Source organism: Microtus pennsylvanicus, chromosome 10 (genome assembly GCF_037038515.1).
Source record: "Microtus pennsylvanicus isolate mMicPen1 chromosome 10, mMicPen1.hap1, whole genome shotgun sequence".
Taxonomy (NCBI): domain Eukaryota; kingdom Metazoa; phylum Chordata; class Mammalia; order Rodentia; family Cricetidae; genus Microtus; species Microtus pennsylvanicus.
In genome coordinates this window covers 58330873-58351319 of record NC_134588.1, presented here as the reverse complement: position 1 = coordinate 58351319, position 20447 = coordinate 58330873, and the positions used below count along the sequence as shown (strand labels likewise).

The following is a 20447-nucleotide window of genomic DNA, read 5'->3' as shown; positions in this document are numbered from 1 at the left end:
TTAACAGCACCCTATACAGCAGGAAGAATTTTGGAGAAAAATAACTACGTCCATATTCCCAGATATTGTTTATAAATGTTTTTTTACATTTAAAGGGGGATATGACATAGATATGAATAATTTACATTGATATAAATTTTGCTTCACTGATATAAATTTAAGGTCAATTTTGTTAAATATATATGTATTTCTAATATTAAGGTATTTTGATTGTGTAGTTCATTTTTAAAATGTAATGTATAATTAGGAAATATAGGTTATTAATGGATAATCATCAATAATAGTCAAGCTTGTAGTCATGTTAGTTAAATTTTCTAGATATATAGAAATATATTTCAGTTAGATAGGCATTCTTTATATCTTTCAAAGACTACAGAATATGACATTTAATGTTTTAATAATTTAGGGCTTTTCATGACAATGAGACACATCTGCTCCTGGCAGCACCAGCTATTTCAAGAGGAAGATGGGCATTGAAGAGGCTCCTTATGGAGTTTGATAGCCATTTGGGCAAGAAACTGCTCTTGCCTGGACTGATGCATAAACTGGACAGGAAGAACCTGCAGAGAGAGGACTGCTAAACTTGCCTAAAGGTGAGATGGTCTTTCGGGGTTCCTGATTTATGAAAGAGTCTACAAGACATTCTGCAGGACACAGCAAAAAGTGACTGTCTTTGAATTTTCCTGCTTCATGGAAATGTCTGCTGGATACCATGGGCCTGAAGGCTGAAGATGGATGCCCCAACGGTACAGAGGAACTTTGGGTGACTGTCCAGACAGCGAGATGTCTCATTTCTAGAGTTTTGAAAGTTGCTTATTTCTTGTTTAATTAGGTAATATTATATTCTTCTGGAGTCTTTGATGAAGTTGAAGAATGGATAGTCATAGTTTTAGTTTTTCTTAGTTATGATAAAATTGATCTAAATATTGTAACTGTAATTCTTGCTTGATAACTGTTTTGTTATATGTAATTTTACTATGTTAAAGTGAAAGCCTTTCTTTTTTTTAAGCAGAAAAAGGGGAAATGATGTAGGTGGGTCTTCTTTGTATGTGTTGCTTTCATTGGTTAATTAATAAAGAAACTACTTGGCCTGATAGGTCAGAACATAGGTGGGTGGAGTAGACAGAAGAGAATGCTGGGAAGAAGGGAAGTGAGTAAGACGCCATAGCTCTCCTCTCCAAGATGGACACAGGTTAGAATCTTCCCGATAAGCCACCACCTTGTGGTGCTACACACATTAATAGAAATGGGTTAATCAAGATATGAGTTAGCCAAGAAGAGGCTAGATATAATGGGCCAGGCAGTGTTTAAATGAATACAGTTTCTGTGTAATTATTCTGGGGCTAAGCTAGCCATGAGGGAACTGGGCAGGACAAAAAGCAGGCCTGCCTGCAGCTCCTTCTACACACCCCAAGTTGCTACTGCTCATGGGCTCATGGTATTTCATCACAGCAACAGAGACCAAACAAGGACAGGCCACACTCATGGGTATGTAGCCTGTAGGCCATGTGTTGGGCATGCTTGTCAACATGAAGCCTTAGGAAAATCCTGTGAATGCTGAATGCTCCTAGTAAAAAGGCACATTGTAAAAATAGTTCCGGTGACGACACTCATTCAGAAATCGATATGACAGCTCAGACCTACAAGCTTATCTCCAGATTTTATTTTGTCACTGCCCCCCCAACACCACCTCACCCCCAAGCACGCCTCCCCACCCCTCTTCGAGACAGAGTTTCACTATGTAGCCCTGGCTGTCCTGGAACTCATGTGTAGACCAGGCTGGCCTCGAACTCTCAGAGATCTGCCTGCCTTTACCTCCTGAGTGTTGCGGTTAAAGATGTGCACCACCCCACCCGGTGTTTACTGCTCCCTTTAATTGCTAAATAGCTCCTTGAGTCACATCACCAGGCTCTCTCCATCCCTGAACACTAACTAGGTGGCCCCAAACCCCTTAGGGCTGCTTCACCATTCCAGCTAGGGGATCCACCCCAATTTCTTTTCATTCCAAAATCCAAAATAAATCCCATGCTTACCAGAATAAAGCATGATGTCCAGACAGACAAAATAGAAAAATGCCTTGCTGAAGATGTGCTCCTCTGTTACAGAGAGGTCCCACAGCCATCCGAGGACCTGGACCAAATGCTTGTATCTGGGTAGGGTTAAAAAGCAGTGAGAGCAAAGGGTCGAGTTGGGTCCTGGCCTAGGTTAGTCTTGATCATAAACAGTAATTCAGAAACAAATACAACTCTTAAAACAGACTTCAACTGGGGGTGGTGGTGGTGACATATACCTTTAATCCTAGTACTCGGGAGGCAGAGGTAGGCAAATCTGAGTTCGAGACCAGCCTGGTCTACTGAACGAGTTCTAGGACAGTCAGGGCTGTTGCACAGAGAAATCCTGTCTCGAAAAACAAAACGAACAAACAAAAAATAGACTTCAAACCTTCCTTTGCTCAGAACTAGAACCTAAGTCTCTAACTGGATCCCCCACCCCAAATTGTTCTTTTAGGGCTCTTTCATACCTGGGGGATTAGAGTCAGGCCAAACTGGCCAGGATCTTCAAGTCTTTGTTGCTGTTCTTTGGGCATGCACAATGCTTTTTTAATTCCCCTGGACCTGACAGGGTTGGAGGCTTAATTCCCACAATAGGTATGATTGATTGCCCTTCTCTTCCTGGCTAAAGCAACCAGTTCAGAGTTGAACAAAAAATAACTCCATTAAAAGAATTTAATAAACTTCATTAAACGAGTTTAGAAGAGCCAGGTGTGGTGGTGCACAACTTTAATTCCAGCATTGTGGGGAGAGGAGGCAGAAGTAGATGAATCGCTGTTAGGGAATATCATTTTCAGATGTGTAACTTTTGTTTATGCTGCATTTGTTTAACTCTGTGAACCTGTGTTTCTGTGCCTGTCTAAAACACCTGATTGTCCTAATAAAGAGATGAATGGCCAATAGCAAGGTAGGAGCAAGGATAGGCAGGGCTGGCAGGCAGAGTATAAATCTGAGTGGAAGAGAGCAAGGAACAGCGAGAGAAAAAGAAGAGGAGGACATCAGGGGCCAGCCACCCAGCTATACAGCAAGCCATGGAGAAAGAAGCAAAGAAAGTTATACAGAAATATGCTGGGCGGTGGTGGCATATGCCTTTAATCCTAGCACTCGGGAGGCAGAGGCAGGCGGATCTCTGAGTTCAAGGCCAGCCTGGTCTATAAGAGCTAGTTCCAGGACAGGCTCCAAAGTTACAGAGAAACCCTGTCTCGAAAAACCAAAAAAAAAAAAAAAAAAGGTATAAAGGTATACAGATATAGAGAAAGGTTGATGAGGAAAAACTGGTAAGAAACAAGTCAAGGTAAGGCCAGGCATTCATAACTAAGATAACTAAGAATAAGGCCCCTGTATGTGATTTAGCTGGGAGCTGGGTGGTAGGCCCCTCAAAAAAGTCAAAAGAGTAAAATATCCTACAACAGATAGCTATGAGTTTAGGGTCGGCCTGGTCTATAGCCAGGACTACACAAAAAAAAAAAAAAAAAACCTTGTCTCAAAAAACAAAACAAACCAAAAAAAGAAAAAAGAAAAAAATTAATACTATGTGTGTGTGTGTGTGTGAGATGTGGGAGGGTCTTCTGTCTATGTGTTACTTTCATTGGTTAATAAAGAGACTGCCTTGGCCTTTTGTTAGGACAGCAGCTTAGATAGGCGGAGTAGACCCAACAGAATGCTGGGAGAAAGAAAGCAGAGTCAGGCAGACGCCATGAAGCCCAAGATGGACGTGGGTTAGAATCTTCCCGGTAAGCCATGACCCCATGGTGATACACAGTTTATTAGATTAGGGTTAAAAGAATATGTAAGAGTTAGCCAATAAGAGGTTAGAACTAATGGGCCAGGCAGTGTTTAAGTGAATACAGTTTCCGTGTAATTATTTCGGGTAAAGCTAGCCATGCGGGAGCCGGGCAGGACGAAAAGCAGGTCTGCTCGCCTCATCACTACATGTGTGGGAGGAAGTGATGTAATATTAATAGGTGAAAGATGACAGTTATCAGTTACGTTAGCTTGCCATAAACTGTGCTCCCTTTCCTATGCGATGATCAGGGTGAAATAAGCCAGAACTCTCAAACAGCTGCCTGTCCACTGCTTGTCCCTGTTAGTTTTGTCATCCAGATAACCTGGAGTCAGAGAGAAAGGCTTCCTGATTGAGGAATTGCCTAGATCACATGGGCCTGTGGCCATCTCTGTCGGGGCTGATTATTAATTGATGCTGGAGGGCCTGGCCTACTGGGGGAGATACGATTTCTGATTCTAAAAGCTAGCTGATCTTGGACTGGAAAGGGAAAAAAAGAGCAAGCCAGCAAGAAGCCATGGTTTCTGCTCAGGTTCCTGCTTCGGCTCCTACTCCGAATTTCCTCAGTGATGGACTGCGACCTGGAAGTGTCAGCTAGAATAAACACCAGCACAACCCCCTCTGTTTCTGGGGTAGTGTTCTCTCACAGAAACAGAAAGGAAAGGAGAATCCTAACTTTGGAAAAATGCTTTAGGAAAAATACCTGCTTTTCAAGAAGAGAGATTTAACCAGTCTGCAGAGAACCATGTGGTGCTTGTTGGGATTCCGGAGAAGAGACCACATCTTATGGGCTCGGGAACCTAGGAAGAAAGCAGTCGTGATGCGTTTGAGGTTATTGCATGTAATTTTATGCCCTTTCTTACCTAGCTAGCATTTACCTAACTCAATGGCCAAGTCCAGATGACCCATTAAGAACTTGATATGGCCCAGTGTGTCAGCCACATAAGCTATGATTTCGATGGTATCGTCTTTCGTGGGGAGGTTCAAGAGCTGCTCCATGACCAGTATTTCATATCTGAACCACATGCCCTCGTATCCAGCCAAATGGTGGTACAATGAATAGTCCAGAAAAGCCTTGATGATCTAGAAGGGCAGTAACAGAGAGAGAAGGCGGGAGACTGAGGAAGAATCCTGAGGTGAAAGCCCTGATCAGTGCTACCAGGAAACTCTGTTCACTACACTTGGACTGCAGCTAGCCATGGGGCCAATGACTTAGGTGCAGAAGTCAAATTAGGCATCTGCCACTTACTTCCTGGGCCTTCCAGAATAAGTCTTGTGGTCTCACTTGTAAACATTTGTCAAATGAAATATGAACATTTTAATTCATATGAAAAATAAAAACAATAGTTTACCTGTGTGGATAAATGGCCGCACAGCACAAAACAGAGCAGGTGAAATCAGGTCTACACAGGAGGTAGTCATGTTAAGGCAGAGGAAGCATTTGAGAGAGAATTATCCCTTCTTATGCATCACTTTTGGAATGCATAAGAAAGGTTGTAATGGTTTGGTTAGTTTGATAAAGGAAAGACTAATTTAAAACATAATTGGAGACTTGAGAAGTTGCATACTCTTTAATCAAATCTTTAAAATGAGAAAGTTGCCTCAGAATATAAATGCTTAGAGAAATCCAAGGACAAAAGAATTCCTTCTGAAGAATCAGTTCACACACACACACATGCACACGCACACACATGCACACGCGTGCGCACGCGCGCACACACACGCACACTCATGCACACACATGCACACACATGCGCACACACATGCACACATGCACAAATACATGCACACATGCACACACACATGCACACACGTATATACATGCTCTCATATGTGCATACATAATACAAAATTCATTTTATAAACTGCTTTGAAAAATACAAGAGAATAGGCTAATAATAGATTATCTAATAATTCAAATATTATATGTTGGGGTGTGATTGTACAGGGGAGGGTTTTTAGGGCTTTTCTCCAGAAGGATGTTTTTTCCTGGAAGTTCTCAAATTCTGTCAAAGGCAAGTCTCTAGGTACTTGTTAAATCACAAAGTTGTTCTTTGCAAGTTCCAGATTCCTGGCGTGAACATGCCAACTGCCACCTCAAAGGAAGCGTGGTCACATGTGGTAGTGGGCAAATGAACAATTTACAGCAGCAACAGTCTGATCTGACTCCTTGTGTGTGGACCAAGAGAACAGAGTCCAACTGTTTCAGATTGTGGGGCAGAAAGAAAACTCAAAGTTGTGTGGCTTGCTGGTGCTCCCACTGAGTATGGGTGGGGTCTGGAAACCACTTTCTGGGTTCTCATCTGGTCCTTCTGTTGTCTGAAACTGTCCGTGGCTTGATTCCGTCTTTTGAAAGAGAGCCATCCTTTTACGTTTAGCTTCTTCAGCTCTCATTCTCTGCAGTATACTACTGAGTTTTCCAGAAGCATCATATGTGATACGAAACCTCAGTGGAGATGAGATTAACATCTAATAATCCAAGCAGGCCTAGTGGCACATACCTGTAATCCAGGTACTCAAGATGCTGCAAACTGGGAGGCAGCCTGGGCTACAGAAGGAGGCCTGTCTCAATGAAACATAAATCTTCCTCAAGCAAAAGAAGACACACAAGCCATGCATGGTGATGCACGCCTTTAATCCTAACACTTGGGAGGCAGAGGTAGGTGGATCTCTGTGAGTTCAAAGCTGGCCTGGTCTACAGAGCTAGTTCCAGGACAGCCAGGGCTATACAAAGAAACCCTGTCTCAAACAAACAAACAAAATAAGACAAAAAACACAGTGGAGCTACAAAGCAAAAGATAATATATATATATATATATATATATATATATATATATATATATAATTAAGATATTTACAAAAACTTAATACAGTGCCCCACTTCTCATTGTATTTTGCTGCTGTTTGTAGAACTGTATAGTTTTTCAATGCAAATGTTTATTATGTTGATATACTCTTACTTCTGCTGTCTTTAAGAATTTTAAGTTTTTCTCACTTTGTGTCCTATAATATCATTTCCAACTCGCAAAAGCAAAAGCTGTTTGACTCTTTATTGATTTCTGACCATGGAGTCATCTGGGGCCAAAGTGTTTGTTAGCTGCTGTCAAAACCACCTGGCCAGAGAGGCTTCCATGGCGACCGTGTGATTTCCAATTCCCCCACTGGCTTTGGCTAGGAGGTTTGTGGTTTTCTAAATGAGATTCAGCCATTTCAAGGGCAGCTACCAACATACCTGGAAATAATTCTGAGTTTCCAGTGAGGTGTTCACTTGCATCATCACTGCCAGCCGGCCGTAGTACTTGTAGTGGAAAAAGAAATTCAAGCTATAGATCTTCCACAGCAAGGAGAAGCACGCAGACTGCAGGTAGAGTAGAGCTAGCTTCTTCCTGTCATGGGACGGCAGATGGACAGAGAAGGCCTCATCACCACCGGGCTCGCGCGTTCGGGCTCCCAGTGCCCTCCTGCTCATCCCCCCAGAGCCCTTACCTGAACTGGAGGCCCGACCCACGACTGACGATCACATTCACTTTTATGAAGCACTTAAGTAGGTTACATTGAATTGGCGACTTGATTTGAATTTCACCTTCTGTGTGAAATCCTAGAGACTCGAGTGGCATGATTGGCATCCATGTACCTTTAGCCAGTTTCGCTTAATTATTGATACCTGACAAGAGCAGGTGTTTTTCTTTTTTTTTATTTTAAATACTTATTTTATTTTTGCTTACATATACACGTGTCTCTGTGTGTAAGTTATGTGTATGCTGGTGTCCTCAGAGGCCAGAAGAGGGTCTCAGATCCCCTGAAGCTGGAATTATAGGCATTTGTGACCTAGGAAACAAACTCAGGTCCCATGGAAGAGCAGTAAGCACTCTTAAACACTGAGCCTTTTCTTGGGCCTGAAAATTAACATTTGCTTCTTCTCTTTCTTATAAAACAAGCAAACAAACAAACTCAAGAGTCTTACTGTATAGCCCAGTCTGGTCTTCAACTCAGGATCCTCCTGTCTCAGACTCCCAAGTGCCAGAATTACAGATGTGTACTACTATGCCCACCCTTCATTGATTAATTTTAAAACAAAGTCATCAAAGGGGCATATAAACATTTAATACATAAGGCAGAGTGTAGAGTCGGACATAGTGGCATGTGGTTATAATTCCTGTACTTAGCTAATACACTGCAGAAAGGTAACAGACAGCCCACAGAAGGTATCACAATAGACAGTGTGCTCTGGGCATGATACATTACTTAGCTAGAAGGTATGTGCGGCAAAATATCTGACAGAGAATCTTAGGGAGAAGTTTTTCTAGACAGGGTTTCTCTGCGTAGTTTGGAGCCTGTCCTGGAACTCACCTTGTATACCAGGTTGGCCTCGAACTCACAGAGATCCACCTGTCTCTGCCTCCTGAGTGCTGGGATTAAAGGCGTGCGCCACCACTGGCGGAAGAACGGTTTATTTGGGCCCACGGAGTGTCCATCATAGCAAGGGAGGCGCACCTCCATCCAGGTGTTTTTATCTAAACTCTTATGGGGAGGCGCGCTGGTTGCCGAGGACCCGGGTTCGATTCCTAGCACCGTGTGATGACTTACAACTGCCCGAAATACATTTGCGGTGGATCTGACACCGTCGTCTGACCCTAGTGGGCACCAGACATGCACAGGGTACACAGACATACGTGTAGGAGAAACATTCACACAGATAAAAGGAAATAATTTTTTAAAAAAAGCCCCATGTCATCACAAAATAGATACCATGGTCTCCATTTTATAAGGAAGAAAATGTGCTTCATAAAAACGAAGCAGGTTGGTTCCAAGCACTCATGCGTTCCCCTGCCTGTCCCCCCAAGTGCCAAGATTACAGACATGAGCTCCCAGCTCCACTGGTATCTTCTTCCTAAATATTCATTGTAGTTATCTATTCGTTTTGTATATTTATAGGTACATGTGATACCCACACCTACGCGTGTGTATAAGAGCATATCAGATCCCTCAGAACTGGAGTTACAACCATTTTTGAGATACATGGTGTAGTAATTTGAATGAAAATGTCCCTCACAGGCTCTGGCATCTGAACTCCTGGTCCCCAGTTAGTTGGGGAAGCTTAGAAGATGTGACCTTATGGGGGGGGGGCGTATGTTGCCAGGGGCTGGTCTTGGTGCTATGTTCACAATGTGAGCTCTTAGCTGTTCCTCCCGCCATGCCACATGCTTGCTGCCGTGCTCCCCAATACATGGCTTATTTCTTGTGTACTGAGATCCAGACTCTAGTCTTTATGGTTATTCAGTAAGCATCCTTATCCGCTGAGACATCTTCAGCCGTTCAATCACTTTTTTATTTTTTGTTCATTTGTAGACCAAATCTTAAATTAATGACATTTTAAATTAATGAGCACCCATCCCTAATGTAACCCTCATCAAGTTTATAGAAGGCTGGGGAAGTTTATCCTTTGGCAGATGTCCTCAAGGCCTGCTAGTCTTCTTTGAAGTAAGAATAATAATTAGTATCTTAGTAATGCATGGGAGAGAGGATGCTTGCTGCTGAGGTTCTAAGGAACAGGGCACTGGTTCTGATATCTGATTCTGGATCCAGAGGGGAGTCATTGTTTGAATAAGAAAGAGACTTGGTGCTCACTTTGTGTGGTAGTTTGAATTTAATTGCCCCCCCCAGCTCATAGGGAGTGGCACTATTAGGAGGTGTGGCTTTGTTGGGGGAAGTGTGTCACTGTGGATGTGGGCTTTGAGGTTCCGTGTATGCTTAAGCCACACCCAGTGTCTCAGTTCACTTCCTGTTGTCTGAGGGTCAAGATGTAGGGCTCTTAGCTCCTTCTCCAGCACCATGTCTTCCTGCATGCCACCATGTCACACCATGATGATAATGGACTAAACCTCTGAAAATGTAAGCCACCCAATTAAATGTGTTTCCATTATAAGAGTTACCGTGGTCATGGCGTCTCTTCACAGCAATAGAAACCCTGACGAAGGCCACTTTGTGAAGGATCCCGTATTTTATCACCTGGAACTCTTTGACAAAGGCTGTTTGTGACCAGGCTCTAGGGACCCTGGCCCTGGCCAGCAAACTCTGCCTATAAGTGATCAAACCAAACAGGAGTGTTCGAGCTACGGGAGCACCACACCATGAGAAGAGACTTACACGGTGTGGAAACTCTTCTCATCTGGGGAACGGAAATGAGACCCTCCACTTTCCCCAGCTCCTTCCCTTACCCTGGCACCGAGCCCTCCTGGGGATGCTGGTTCATCAAGTGGAAGAATCTGTTCTTCTCCACGTGTGTTTGGAAAAGCAGGGTGATTAAGTTGGTCGGAAACACTCGGTCGAGAAGTTTCAGTGCCTTTCGCAGCATTTTCTTGGCGAGTACCATCTGCCCCATATTGAAAGAAACCTAGGGGAGATGGGGAGAGAGGGAGGAAAAGCATTCTGTGTTCTACTGTAGTCAGTGTGCCCTAGGCTCGGTGTGCTCCAACAAGAAATGTGGAGGAGTACGTGTCTAAAAAGCAACAGAATCTTCCTGTGCTTTGACACAGTATTAAAAATAAATGTTTATTGGGGGCCTGCACAAGGAAGGCTGCAGGATAGGGTTTAGCATTGAGCTGTGTATCCTATAAGGGAATGTTTAGTCATTTATGTGCACTGTTTCAAAGACATTCCATAAAGATGTCGGCCTACTTGGCAGGAAAGAGATCAAGTTATAGCGAGACAGTATTGAGTCAAGAAGCTTGGGGTTCTAGAGTCTTGGGCAAGGATCTGTGCCAGCGGGTGAGAGGAGAGTATAGGATACACACAGATGACTTCTACTCCTTCTGTGGATTGCCGACTTTAAGCCTCCAGTGGTTTCTTACCTGGGCTTTGAGACTATAAAATGTAGCATATTCAAAGGCCTGGCTCCAAGAATCTTCATTCGTCAGAGTTTTCAGCAACCGCTCCCCCTCACCCAAATACATGTATGCCTGCAACCAACCAGCAAAGGGAAGAAACGTGGGTGACAGAGGATCTATTACATCAGTTAGTACTGAAGCAAGGGAAGCTGGAGCCACTTCAATTCCCAGGTCATCCCCATGCCTGGTCCCTTTGGGTAGAGTGGGCCTCTAAACTAGACAGAAGCTGGGTGAGTATTTTAGCTTCACGTCTACTTCTGGCTGCTAGATCTAGCAATCACTTCTTTTTTGTTTCTTTATCTGCATATAATTACCTCAGTTCCAGGGGCATGTTGCCATGGAAACTTAGAATTTTCCTAGGGGAGTGTTAACTAATGTTGGTGGTCTCAAGTTTGTCTGTGTGATGGTTTAGCCAAGCTGCAGGGAAACAAACGTGAGGGCTATAGGACTAAAATCAAATTCCCATCAACCAGGAAACCTAGAGATACTTCTGTACTCTAAAGTGGTGTTGGACAGCAAGGCACAAACCACTTACCAGGACTGTGTTGAAAATGAAACATTTATTCTAAGAATGAACCCAGATCATGCATGTAAGTCCATTTTTCTCTTTCCTGGACAATTTTAAAAGGGCCAATATTTCATTAATTAATGAAAGATTTGCTTTGTAACCTAGGGTGGTATTGAACTTGCTATGTAGCTCAGGCTGATTTCAAGCTTGTGACTGTCCATGCCTGGCTTGGTTGTAGTGCTATAATTATATAATATTTTAATATAATAGTAATAATAATAAATCAATTATTAATTACTTTTTTTTCAAAACAGGGTCTTGTGTATCTTGCATGGCCATAAACTTGCCATATAGCTGAATCTGGCCTTGACTAGATCCTGATCGTCCTGCCTCTACCTCCCAAGTACTGGCATCACAGGCACATGCCCCCATGCCATGATGCATGATGATTGTGGTGGTTTGAATAGAAATGACTCCTGTAGATGCGTGGATTTGAATACTTGGTCATTAGGGAGTGGCACTCTTAGGAGGTGTGGCCTTGTTGGAGGAAGTGTGTCACTGGAGGTGGGCTTTGGAGTTTCAGAAGCCCAGTGGCTCACTTTTCCTGCTGTCTGCAGATCTCGGTATAGAACTCTCAGTTCCTTCTTGAACACCATATTTCTGTCTGTGTGCCACCATGCTTCCCAACATGATGACAATGAACTAAACCCCTGAACCTGTAAGCAGTCCCCCAGTTAAATGCTCTCCTGTATAAGAGCTGTGGCCATGGAGTCTCTTCACAGCAGCAGAGCACGGACTGAAACAATGATGGTACTTGAAATTGCTCTAACTCTCTTTTCTCAGCCCGAGATCATGTCCCTTCTCAGCAATGTCATTTTTTCTAAGGAAAGGGCTGCTAACAGGGATCAACATGAAGTGGTACAAAAGCACACAGGAGCTGGACTCTGGCTGTGTGTCTGAGTCTTAGGGGTGGAAGAGGAGGAGGAGGAGGTGTAGAACAATAGCTTACCTTATAGTTGTCACCCAGGAGGAGATAAGCAGATGCAGTTTCTAGGAAGTAGTACAGGGCTTTGTTGTTTTCTCCTAAGGCTACAAAATGTTGGGCCAGTGGCAAGATGACAATCTGGAGCAGCTCCTCACACCGGCATGATTCTGATGGAATGATGTGTTCCGAAGACGACCTCATCTTTATGATAACGTTGTCAAAGAAATGTAATATTACTTCCTTTGTTTCTGTGTCACTGTTTAAATATAAGAATAGGTAGATCATCCGTAGATTTACAGACACGGCACAGATTTTAATATGAAATTATCTTTGAAGACTAACAAAGATCCAGTGTTGCTTTCACTGACCAGATGCATCAGGCAGCCCCTACCAATTTTTCTATGTACCTAAGAGGCCTAAAGGGCTGACTCAGAAGTGACCCCAAGGGTGATCTCATGACCACTGCTTTTGTTCTAGTGCCTAAAAATTCCATACATGCATACCTGAGGTTCTCAGGGAATCTGTATTTCTTATGGAACTCTGACTTAGAAAAGATGACGTCCTCTTCAGCTAGAAAATAATTGAGCAAATGAGACGTTTGCCATTCACCAAAGACTCTTATTCCCTTTTCCCAGCAAGGAACCATATTTTCCAGTCCATCACCACCCCACCCCAGGCACCTCAGCTTAGAAAAAGCCATGTGGTTCTTTTCTCTGGTAGAATCAGATCATATGTAATGGGTGTCACTTCTGAAGTAGATGGGTTTTTACCCTGTTCTTTCCTTAGACAGGATTGTAGCTGGTTCTGAACAACCAAAGGAAAGCAAAGCACCAACCAGGAGGAGCCTGAGTCTGTAGCTGTCTGCCAGACCACTTGTCAAAATTTTAGTGGATTTTTTTTGTTTGTTTTGTTTTTGTTTTTTGAGACAGGGTTTCTCTGTAGCTTTGGAGCCTGTCCTGGAACTAGTTCTTGTAGACCAGGCTGGTCTCGAACTCAGAAATATCCACCTACCTCTGTCTCCTGAGTGCTGGGATTAAAGGCATGTGCCACCACCACCCAGCTTAGTGGATTATTACAAAGGCTGGTAAATAAAGTCCCATTCCAATGTGCTGATCCCACTGAAATGCTGGTTTGTTATAGCTGATAACATTATCCTAACCCACTTAACCTACAATAATTAAAACTACAGTTTAACAATCATAAAGTAACAATAATGTGTCCTAAAGAAATAGAAATTTAAATACATACACACACATACATATATAAGTTGTTTTGAGATGGGGCCTTATGTATCCCAGGCTGCCCTTGAACTCAACTTGTAACCAAGGATTGTGGGAGAATGGTCTGTATTCTGTCAATCATATTTTTAAATAAACGCTGATTGGCTGGTAGCCAGGCAGGAAGTATAGGCAGACAATCAGACAGGAAGTAGAGGCGGGTCAAAGAGAACAGTTGAATTCTGGGAAGAGGAAGCCCATTCCTCTGCAGTAGGGACCCATCCACAGAAGAAGGAAGATGTGACTGCCTCACTGAAAAAGGTACCGAGCCATGTGGCTAACTATATACTAGAATAATGGGCTAATATAAGTTATAAGAGTTATACAAGTACTCTGCTGACTCTTCCTACATGGTCTAGAAAACACAGATACTCTAATGAAGCGCTCCAAAGGCTAACTTAAGGAGATAAAGTCTTGAACTAGACATCTTCCGTCTAATGAGACTTCAGTAGGTTGGAAAGTCCCATGGGGAGAAGAAAGTAGCCTATTCCAGAGCATTTGCCAGTGGCAGAGGTAGGGCAGCCGCCTAGCAATAAAATATGACTTCATAGGTTTAAAACGTTTTGCTTTGTTTTGGACAATGTTTTACTATCTAATCCAGGCAGTCCTTGAGCTCTGCAGGCCTCCTACCTCCTATTCTTCATCCTCTTGCCTCAGCTTCCACACACCTGAAGAGAACTCTTAGTTCATAAAAATGAAATGTGAAGGTTCTGTGCTCTTGTCCTTACAGAACAGATTCCCCGACATGTGTGACTATCATCCTGCATGTGGAGCTTTGCCAGCGTTCTTAACACACTGCATAAGAACCCTACCCCTTGAACACTAACCAAGCCTTTGTAGTTTGTGTAGCTCCATCTAGAATCTCAGTTTAGATGGCAGCATTCACCATGTCTTGGTTTCTCAGTACAGATTTTAATATCAGCAGCATTCTACACATGTATTAACTTCGTTTTCTCTGAGACGAGGTCTCTTGGAGCCCAGGCTGGCTTTATACTTGCTATCTAACCAATGATGACCTCAAACTCCTGATCTTCCTGCCACCATGTTCCAAGTGTTGGGATTGCAGGTATGTACAACAATCAGTTTAGTTTTGTAATGGTAATAAATATATTTTCAATTTTGAAAAAATTGTAACGTCAAGGATGATAAGAGATGGTAGTCAACGGGTGGTGACAACTGGGTACATTTCTCTGACACCTCATTGCCCTGGGGAATGAGCCCTACCACTGATGAACCCTCTTCTGTGTGCCTAAGTCCTTGGAAGACTTGACTCTTTAAGATTTCAAACTCAAAGATGGACCCTCTTCTTTTACATTATTTACTTGTGTAAGTGGGCATATGTGCCAGTGTGCATGAAGACATCAGAGGACAGCTTGTGGGAAGCAAGTCCTTTTTATGATTCATGTGGGTCCCAGGGATCAAACTGATTTGCCAGGTTGACAGTAGTCGCCCCTCTCCTCTGAGCCATCTCAAAGTCCCTGGTATCTGTTTGCTTCCCGCCCTCTTGAAAATGTGAGGCAGAGCTGGGGTATGACTGCGCGTGACTGTAACACCACCATCAGAAGTTCAAGGCCAGCCTGGCGTAAGTAGTGAGTTCCAGGCTAACAAGGCTATATAACGAGACCCTGTCTCAGAAATGAGAGACAGAGAGAGAACTGAAGGGGGAAGAGAGTTAACTGAAACTAAATATATATATATATATATGAAAAAGCCACATGGAAACCTACTATTTTGTTAGCTAATTATTAAAAAAAAAGTTTGAAGGGAAGTACCCTTGTATGAATGGAAAATGTTGCCACCGCAAGTCATAGGTTGTTAAGCAGAAATGCCAGAACCAGGTGTGGGAACCTCCTATGGTCAGCAAGGATCCAGAGGTTCCCTCCCCCAACAGTATAGGCTATTTCCATTTATTTTAGATAATAGGATAATCTATTGTTGTTGCTTTGCTAAAATGACAAGGTATCAAAATGCCTTCTAAGTAGCTCTGCTTTATACCCATAGCTTAGTGCTGCTTCTGTTTGAGTAGGTGATAACTAAGCAGAGACTCAAAGCTGGATAAAGTACCAAGCATAAGTGGCTGTGGCGTGCTCAGCCCTAACGAGACATGTTTTGACTCCTCAAGGCTCAGGGGATTATCGTGGAAGTTAACCCACGTGCCACCTCACTGGCTTCTATCCCTTGCTGGGAGACACTTTGATTTCAGCTCAGCTGCCCTTTGTTTGCAGCTGTATGGAAGCTGAGGGAGATGGACTCCGCTACTCCAGCTGCACTGCCAGCTCTTTCCTGCCCCGTGGACCTGTCGCACGGCTTGTGTCCCAAACCCCAGGGGTATTGGAGCCTTTAAGGTCCTGACCCAATCAATCCATATAGATCTTAATCTCTAAAACGTCCAAGCAAGAGCTGGGATTGGTTAGAAGTGAATTAAATTTTACTTTTATATCCTTGAGACTTTGCCATCTTCTTGACTTTATCCATATCCAAGGGGTTGAGTCGGCTGTCCACTATGAAATGGTGGTAAGGAATGAAGTCCCTGTTCTTGCAGTGGTTGCACTGATGGGCGTTTGCCTCCAAAAAGCGGGCACATTTCAAATGCAAGACCTTCTTCTGGTCCTTAAGCCAGAGTTCATAGGCCGTTTTCTGCATTATAGGTCTGCAGAAACGCAGGATCTGGCACTCAATCACTTCTCCTTCCTTCTCACGGAGTTCCTCTTCATCACGAGCTGGAAGGAGAAGGAAGGACTCTTCAGCCAGGCAGCAGGCACCAATCTAACCGCTCCTTCCTAACACATATTATTGTTGGTAGGTTGTTTTTGTGGTGATGGGGTTTGAACCCTGGGACACTGTGCATGCTAGGTTAGTGCTCTGCCTCTTCACTCCAGTTCTCTTATCTAGACATGCCTCTAGCCAAGAGGGAAAGACAAACGTTCTCCAGGTACTACTCACCTAACCCCTCGCTGGGCTTCAAGGACAAAGAGCGATAATGCACCTCAAGTGTGCTCACGTTTTGTTTTAGGGCTAGTTGAAGATCTTTGCTACTCCGGAAACAATCAAAAATATTTGATTCCACGAGGGTGGCCAGGGCCTTAATCATGGTCTTCATGTTCCAGCAGGGGAGAATCTCAAACAACAGCTCTGTGGTGAAGGTTAGGCCAATGATGGCAGCACATCTCACTAGCATCTGATGGGAAAGGCTCATGCTGTCCAGCTGGACCAGAGAGATTTCTGCATGTGGAAAGCCACAATGGGACACTAGTTATCTGCCATTATCAGATGCATTCTAGAGATAGATGACTGTCCAGAGCTACGATTCTGGTTTATAGAAACCTAGCTAAGCAGAGTCAAAAAAGATAATTGCTTAGTACCCAGTTTATAGATACCCCTCATACTGGAAACATACAAGATGCAGTCTCTATAGTCTGTCTTCACTGACTCTTCTTTTCCATGGATCTGCCTCAGGAGTAAGCATAAGGCTCTCCATATCTGCTGAAGGGATTTATTTCTGCTCATGACACCCATTATCATCTCTATTGCTTTAGTAAGGGCTGAAGAGCCCAGAGTGCGATCCCATCTCTTCATCTAAGCTTGGACATAGTTCATGTGTTCCTGGTCTTTAGATTTTGTTTTTGAGGTATGTGTGTTCTGGGGCCTAAACCCAGGTCCCCCAAGCTTGCTTCACAACCTGCTCTACCACTAAGCCACATCCCTGATCCCTTCTTAGAGACTTTTTAAAAAGATTTTTTTTTTACTTACATGTGCTTGTTTGTGTGTGTGCACTTAGAAGTCCACATTGAGAGCCCTCCTCAATTACTCCTCATCTTATTTATTTACTTACTTACTTTTTTGTTGTTTTTTTTTTTTTTTGAGACAGGGTTTCTCTGTGCAACCATAGTTGTCCTAGAACTCACTTTGTAGACCAGGCTCCACCTGCCTCTGCCTCTAAAGTGCTGATATTAAAGGTGTACACCACTATTCCCAGTCATTTGACTTTGTGAGATGAGGTTTATGGTATTAGAATGAGAATGGCTCCCAAACGCTCACATGTTAAGCCTTCTATTGGTGGAACCGTTTGGGAAGGATTAGGAGATGTGGCCTTGTTGGAGGAGGTGTGTCACTGGGAGTTGGCTTTGAGGTTTCAAAAGCCCACACCATTCCCAGATAGCTCTCTCTATCTCCCATTGACGGATAAGGATGTAAGCTCTCAGCTACTGCTCCAGCACCATGTCTGCCTGCCTCCATGTTCCCCTCTGTGTGATGGTCATGGGCTCTAACCCTCTACAGATATGAGCCCAGGTTTAAATGTTTTCTTTAATGAACTGCCTTGGCCCTCGTGTTTTGTCATGGCAATAGAAAAGTAACAGGTCTTTTTTTTTTCATGGAGCCTGATACTCACCAATTCAACTAATCTGGTAGACCCTAAGTCTCAGTGAGCCTCCTATCTTTACCCCCTTCAGTGCTGGTGCTAAAACCATGTGCCACCATGCCTGGTGAGTTCTAGGGATTGAAAATCAGGTCCTTCCTTTAGCCTGGCACAACAAATGCCTTACCACCTCCCCAGCTCTTCATATTTCACTTTTGTGCATTTGAACAAGCATTTGTTCAGTCCAGAATATGTACCAAGAGAAGGAGTCTCCTAACTAGAGGGAGAAAAACCATATCCACTGTGTAACCTGCCTACCACCTGGGCAATGCAAAAGCAAGTACTCAAAGAGCTTGGTTATTATCTTTCTTTAGACAGCCATCCTAGATGAGGCAAAAGTAAAACCTACTGAAAAATGAATGCAAGTTCAACTTCCTTTACCTTTCAGTGATGCTGGAGGGGACAAGTTCTTTAGCCTGACACCACTTGCAAGGTAACAGACTTCCTTACGTCCCTCAGATACCAAAGTATAAAAATGCGTATCTTCTGTCGGCTTAACAGAATTCTCTATGGGGAGACAAGAGGGCAGGAAAGTTGAGAATCATTTTCCTGTCTTCAAAAAGTCTGATTTCCCTGAAAACTTGGAGAAGAAACTCAGGTGAGAAAAGCTGAACAGACGTCGTGGTTCATCAAATGTTCTAGAACATCTCATTTTAAATAAAACTGATATATGAGAATCTAAATTAACTCAAATTATTTTATGTTCCTTTCCCACCCTCCAAAACAAGAATTGGTACTATTGGTGTCTCCATAATACTTTTAGCTTTACAAAAATGGGGTTCCTAGACTCCATCCTATCCCACGTGGTACATAGAGCTCTGTTCTCATTTGTATGCCCACTGGTCTTACAAGGGGACATGGCTATAACCAGGGGGAGATTTAAAATGGTGAGGGTTCCAAATAAGCATGCCTACTATGTTGGTCTACCTAAATGTGCTCCAAAATGTTTACTGCTCAAGTTATTCCTATAACACTTAAATGGGTGAGGTACAAATGCACTGGTAAATAAAGCTAAGTTCCTCATCTCCTGGAGAGGTAAGTCATGAGCCCAAAGGCTGCCAGGTGGAAAGCAGCCCACCAGTACTAGACAGTTCACAGCAATATATTTATTAAAGACTTTCAGTGTGATATAATCTGTGAGGGTGATCAGCATAAGTAATGCATGCTTCCAGGCCTCTTGGTGCATAAAACTATGGTGACAGATTTCCAAGTAATTAACCAAAACACCAGGAAGAGTGAGCAAGAGCTAACAAGCAAAGAGTAATATGTTGGGATAAAGTCAAATGAAGGGTTCAAAAAGACCCTGATGGGGCCCTTACATTTCCCCATGTTCTTGGTGTATATTTTTGGTTTTTGTTTGTTTTTTTATTCCCCCCTTTTTTTGGAGGGGGGGAGAAGATCTCAAGACAGGGTTTCTCGGTGTAACTACTCTGGCTGTCCTGGACCTCACTCTGTAGACCAGGCTGGCCTTGGACTCAGAGATCCAACTGCCTCTGCCTCCCAAGTGCTTGCACCATTCCTGCCTGGCTGAGGTGCACATCCTTTAGCCCAACCCTGGAAGTCTAGGTTAGTTGGATTTCCTTAGTCTTCTTAGGATCTCAGATCTAGTGCTTTCTTACTCCCCGGAAGCCCTCTTCCATGGGCTAGCCTCAATCCTTGCCACCTTGCTCTGCAAAAAGACCTAGTGACAGAGTAGTCCCAAGAAAGCTACTTACTGAACAGGTTGTTCCAGGTCACGTTGGTCTCTTCCTCAGACTCTGCTTGTTGGAAAAGGAGAACTCTGTGGTGGTCGAGGTTCTTCAGCAATTCTTCACAGTAAAGTGGGATCCCACAGCTCCCCTCCACCAGGTACCTGTAGGGAGAACAAGGCGGAAGGCTCATGGAAAGAAACAGCTGTTGGTTTAGAAGGCACTCTTCTCCGCCCCCATGTCTTTCAACTTGTTGTCAAGTCTGGGGATTGATTTTTCTTCTTTTTGCTTTCCGTGCGAGGCCCTATGTGTGCGTGGTGTGCACTCTGCCGCCGAGCTACATTCTCTTTCGTATCACAGTTAAAGTTATGTGACAAATGAGTGTTTCCAAAACTGAGATGGCATGATAAAGCACATCCTCTGGCTTGCTTCTCTTCCTCATGCTGTAGGTAATAATTTTGATTCGCTTTGGTTAATTCTGTCAACATTTGTTTAAAAGATACAAACAGGTCCTAGCAACATGGCTCAATGGTTAACGACACTTGCTGCACAGGCCTGGGGACTTAGATCAGTAGCAGAAGTGCTTGCCTTGTATGAGTAAGAGACTTGGTTCCGAGAGAGAGAGAGAGAGAGAGAGAGAGAGAGAGAGAGAGAGAGAGAGAGACACACAGAGAGAGAGAATGAGAATGATTGTATACACTTGTAATCCTAGAGAGAAAGAACACACACACCTGTAATTCCAGCACTTGGGAGGATACGGAAGGTGGATACCAATTTCAAAGTCAGGCTAGACTACATAATAAGACCTTGCCTCAAAAAATAAATTCCTTAAATAGGATCAAAGAGATAAC

The 20447-nt window shown here is 43.4% G+C and overlaps 1 protein-coding gene across 2 annotated transcripts in view; it reads right to left on the bottom strand.

Annotated features, from left to right (window-relative positions):
• Adcy10 (adenylate cyclase 10) overlaps nt 1–20447 on the bottom strand; it is a 67197-nt gene that overhangs the window by 11756 nt on the left and 34994 nt on the right. For both annotated transcript variants that reach the window (XM_075987473.1, XM_075987472.1), the window contains exons 17-28: nt 19624–19760; nt 18290–18415; nt 16435–16713; nt 15924–16211; nt 12718–12784; nt 12239–12470; nt 10686–10793; nt 10053–10228; nt 7067–7220; nt 4713–4917; nt 4538–4634; nt 2034–2149 (exon numbers count right to left, since the gene is read on the bottom strand). In XM_075987473.1, coding sequence (XP_075843588.1) covers nt 2034–2149; nt 4538–4634; nt 4713–4917; nt 7067–7220; nt 10053–10228; nt 10686–10793; nt 12239–12470; nt 12718–12784; nt 15924–16211; nt 16435–16713; nt 18290–18415; nt 19624–19760 — 1985 coding nt within the window. The remainder of the gene's footprint in view (nt 1–2033; nt 2150–4537; nt 4635–4712; nt 4918–7066; nt 7221–10052; nt 10229–10685; nt 10794–12238; nt 12471–12717; nt 12785–15923; nt 16212–16434; nt 16714–18289; nt 18416–19623; nt 19761–20447) is intronic.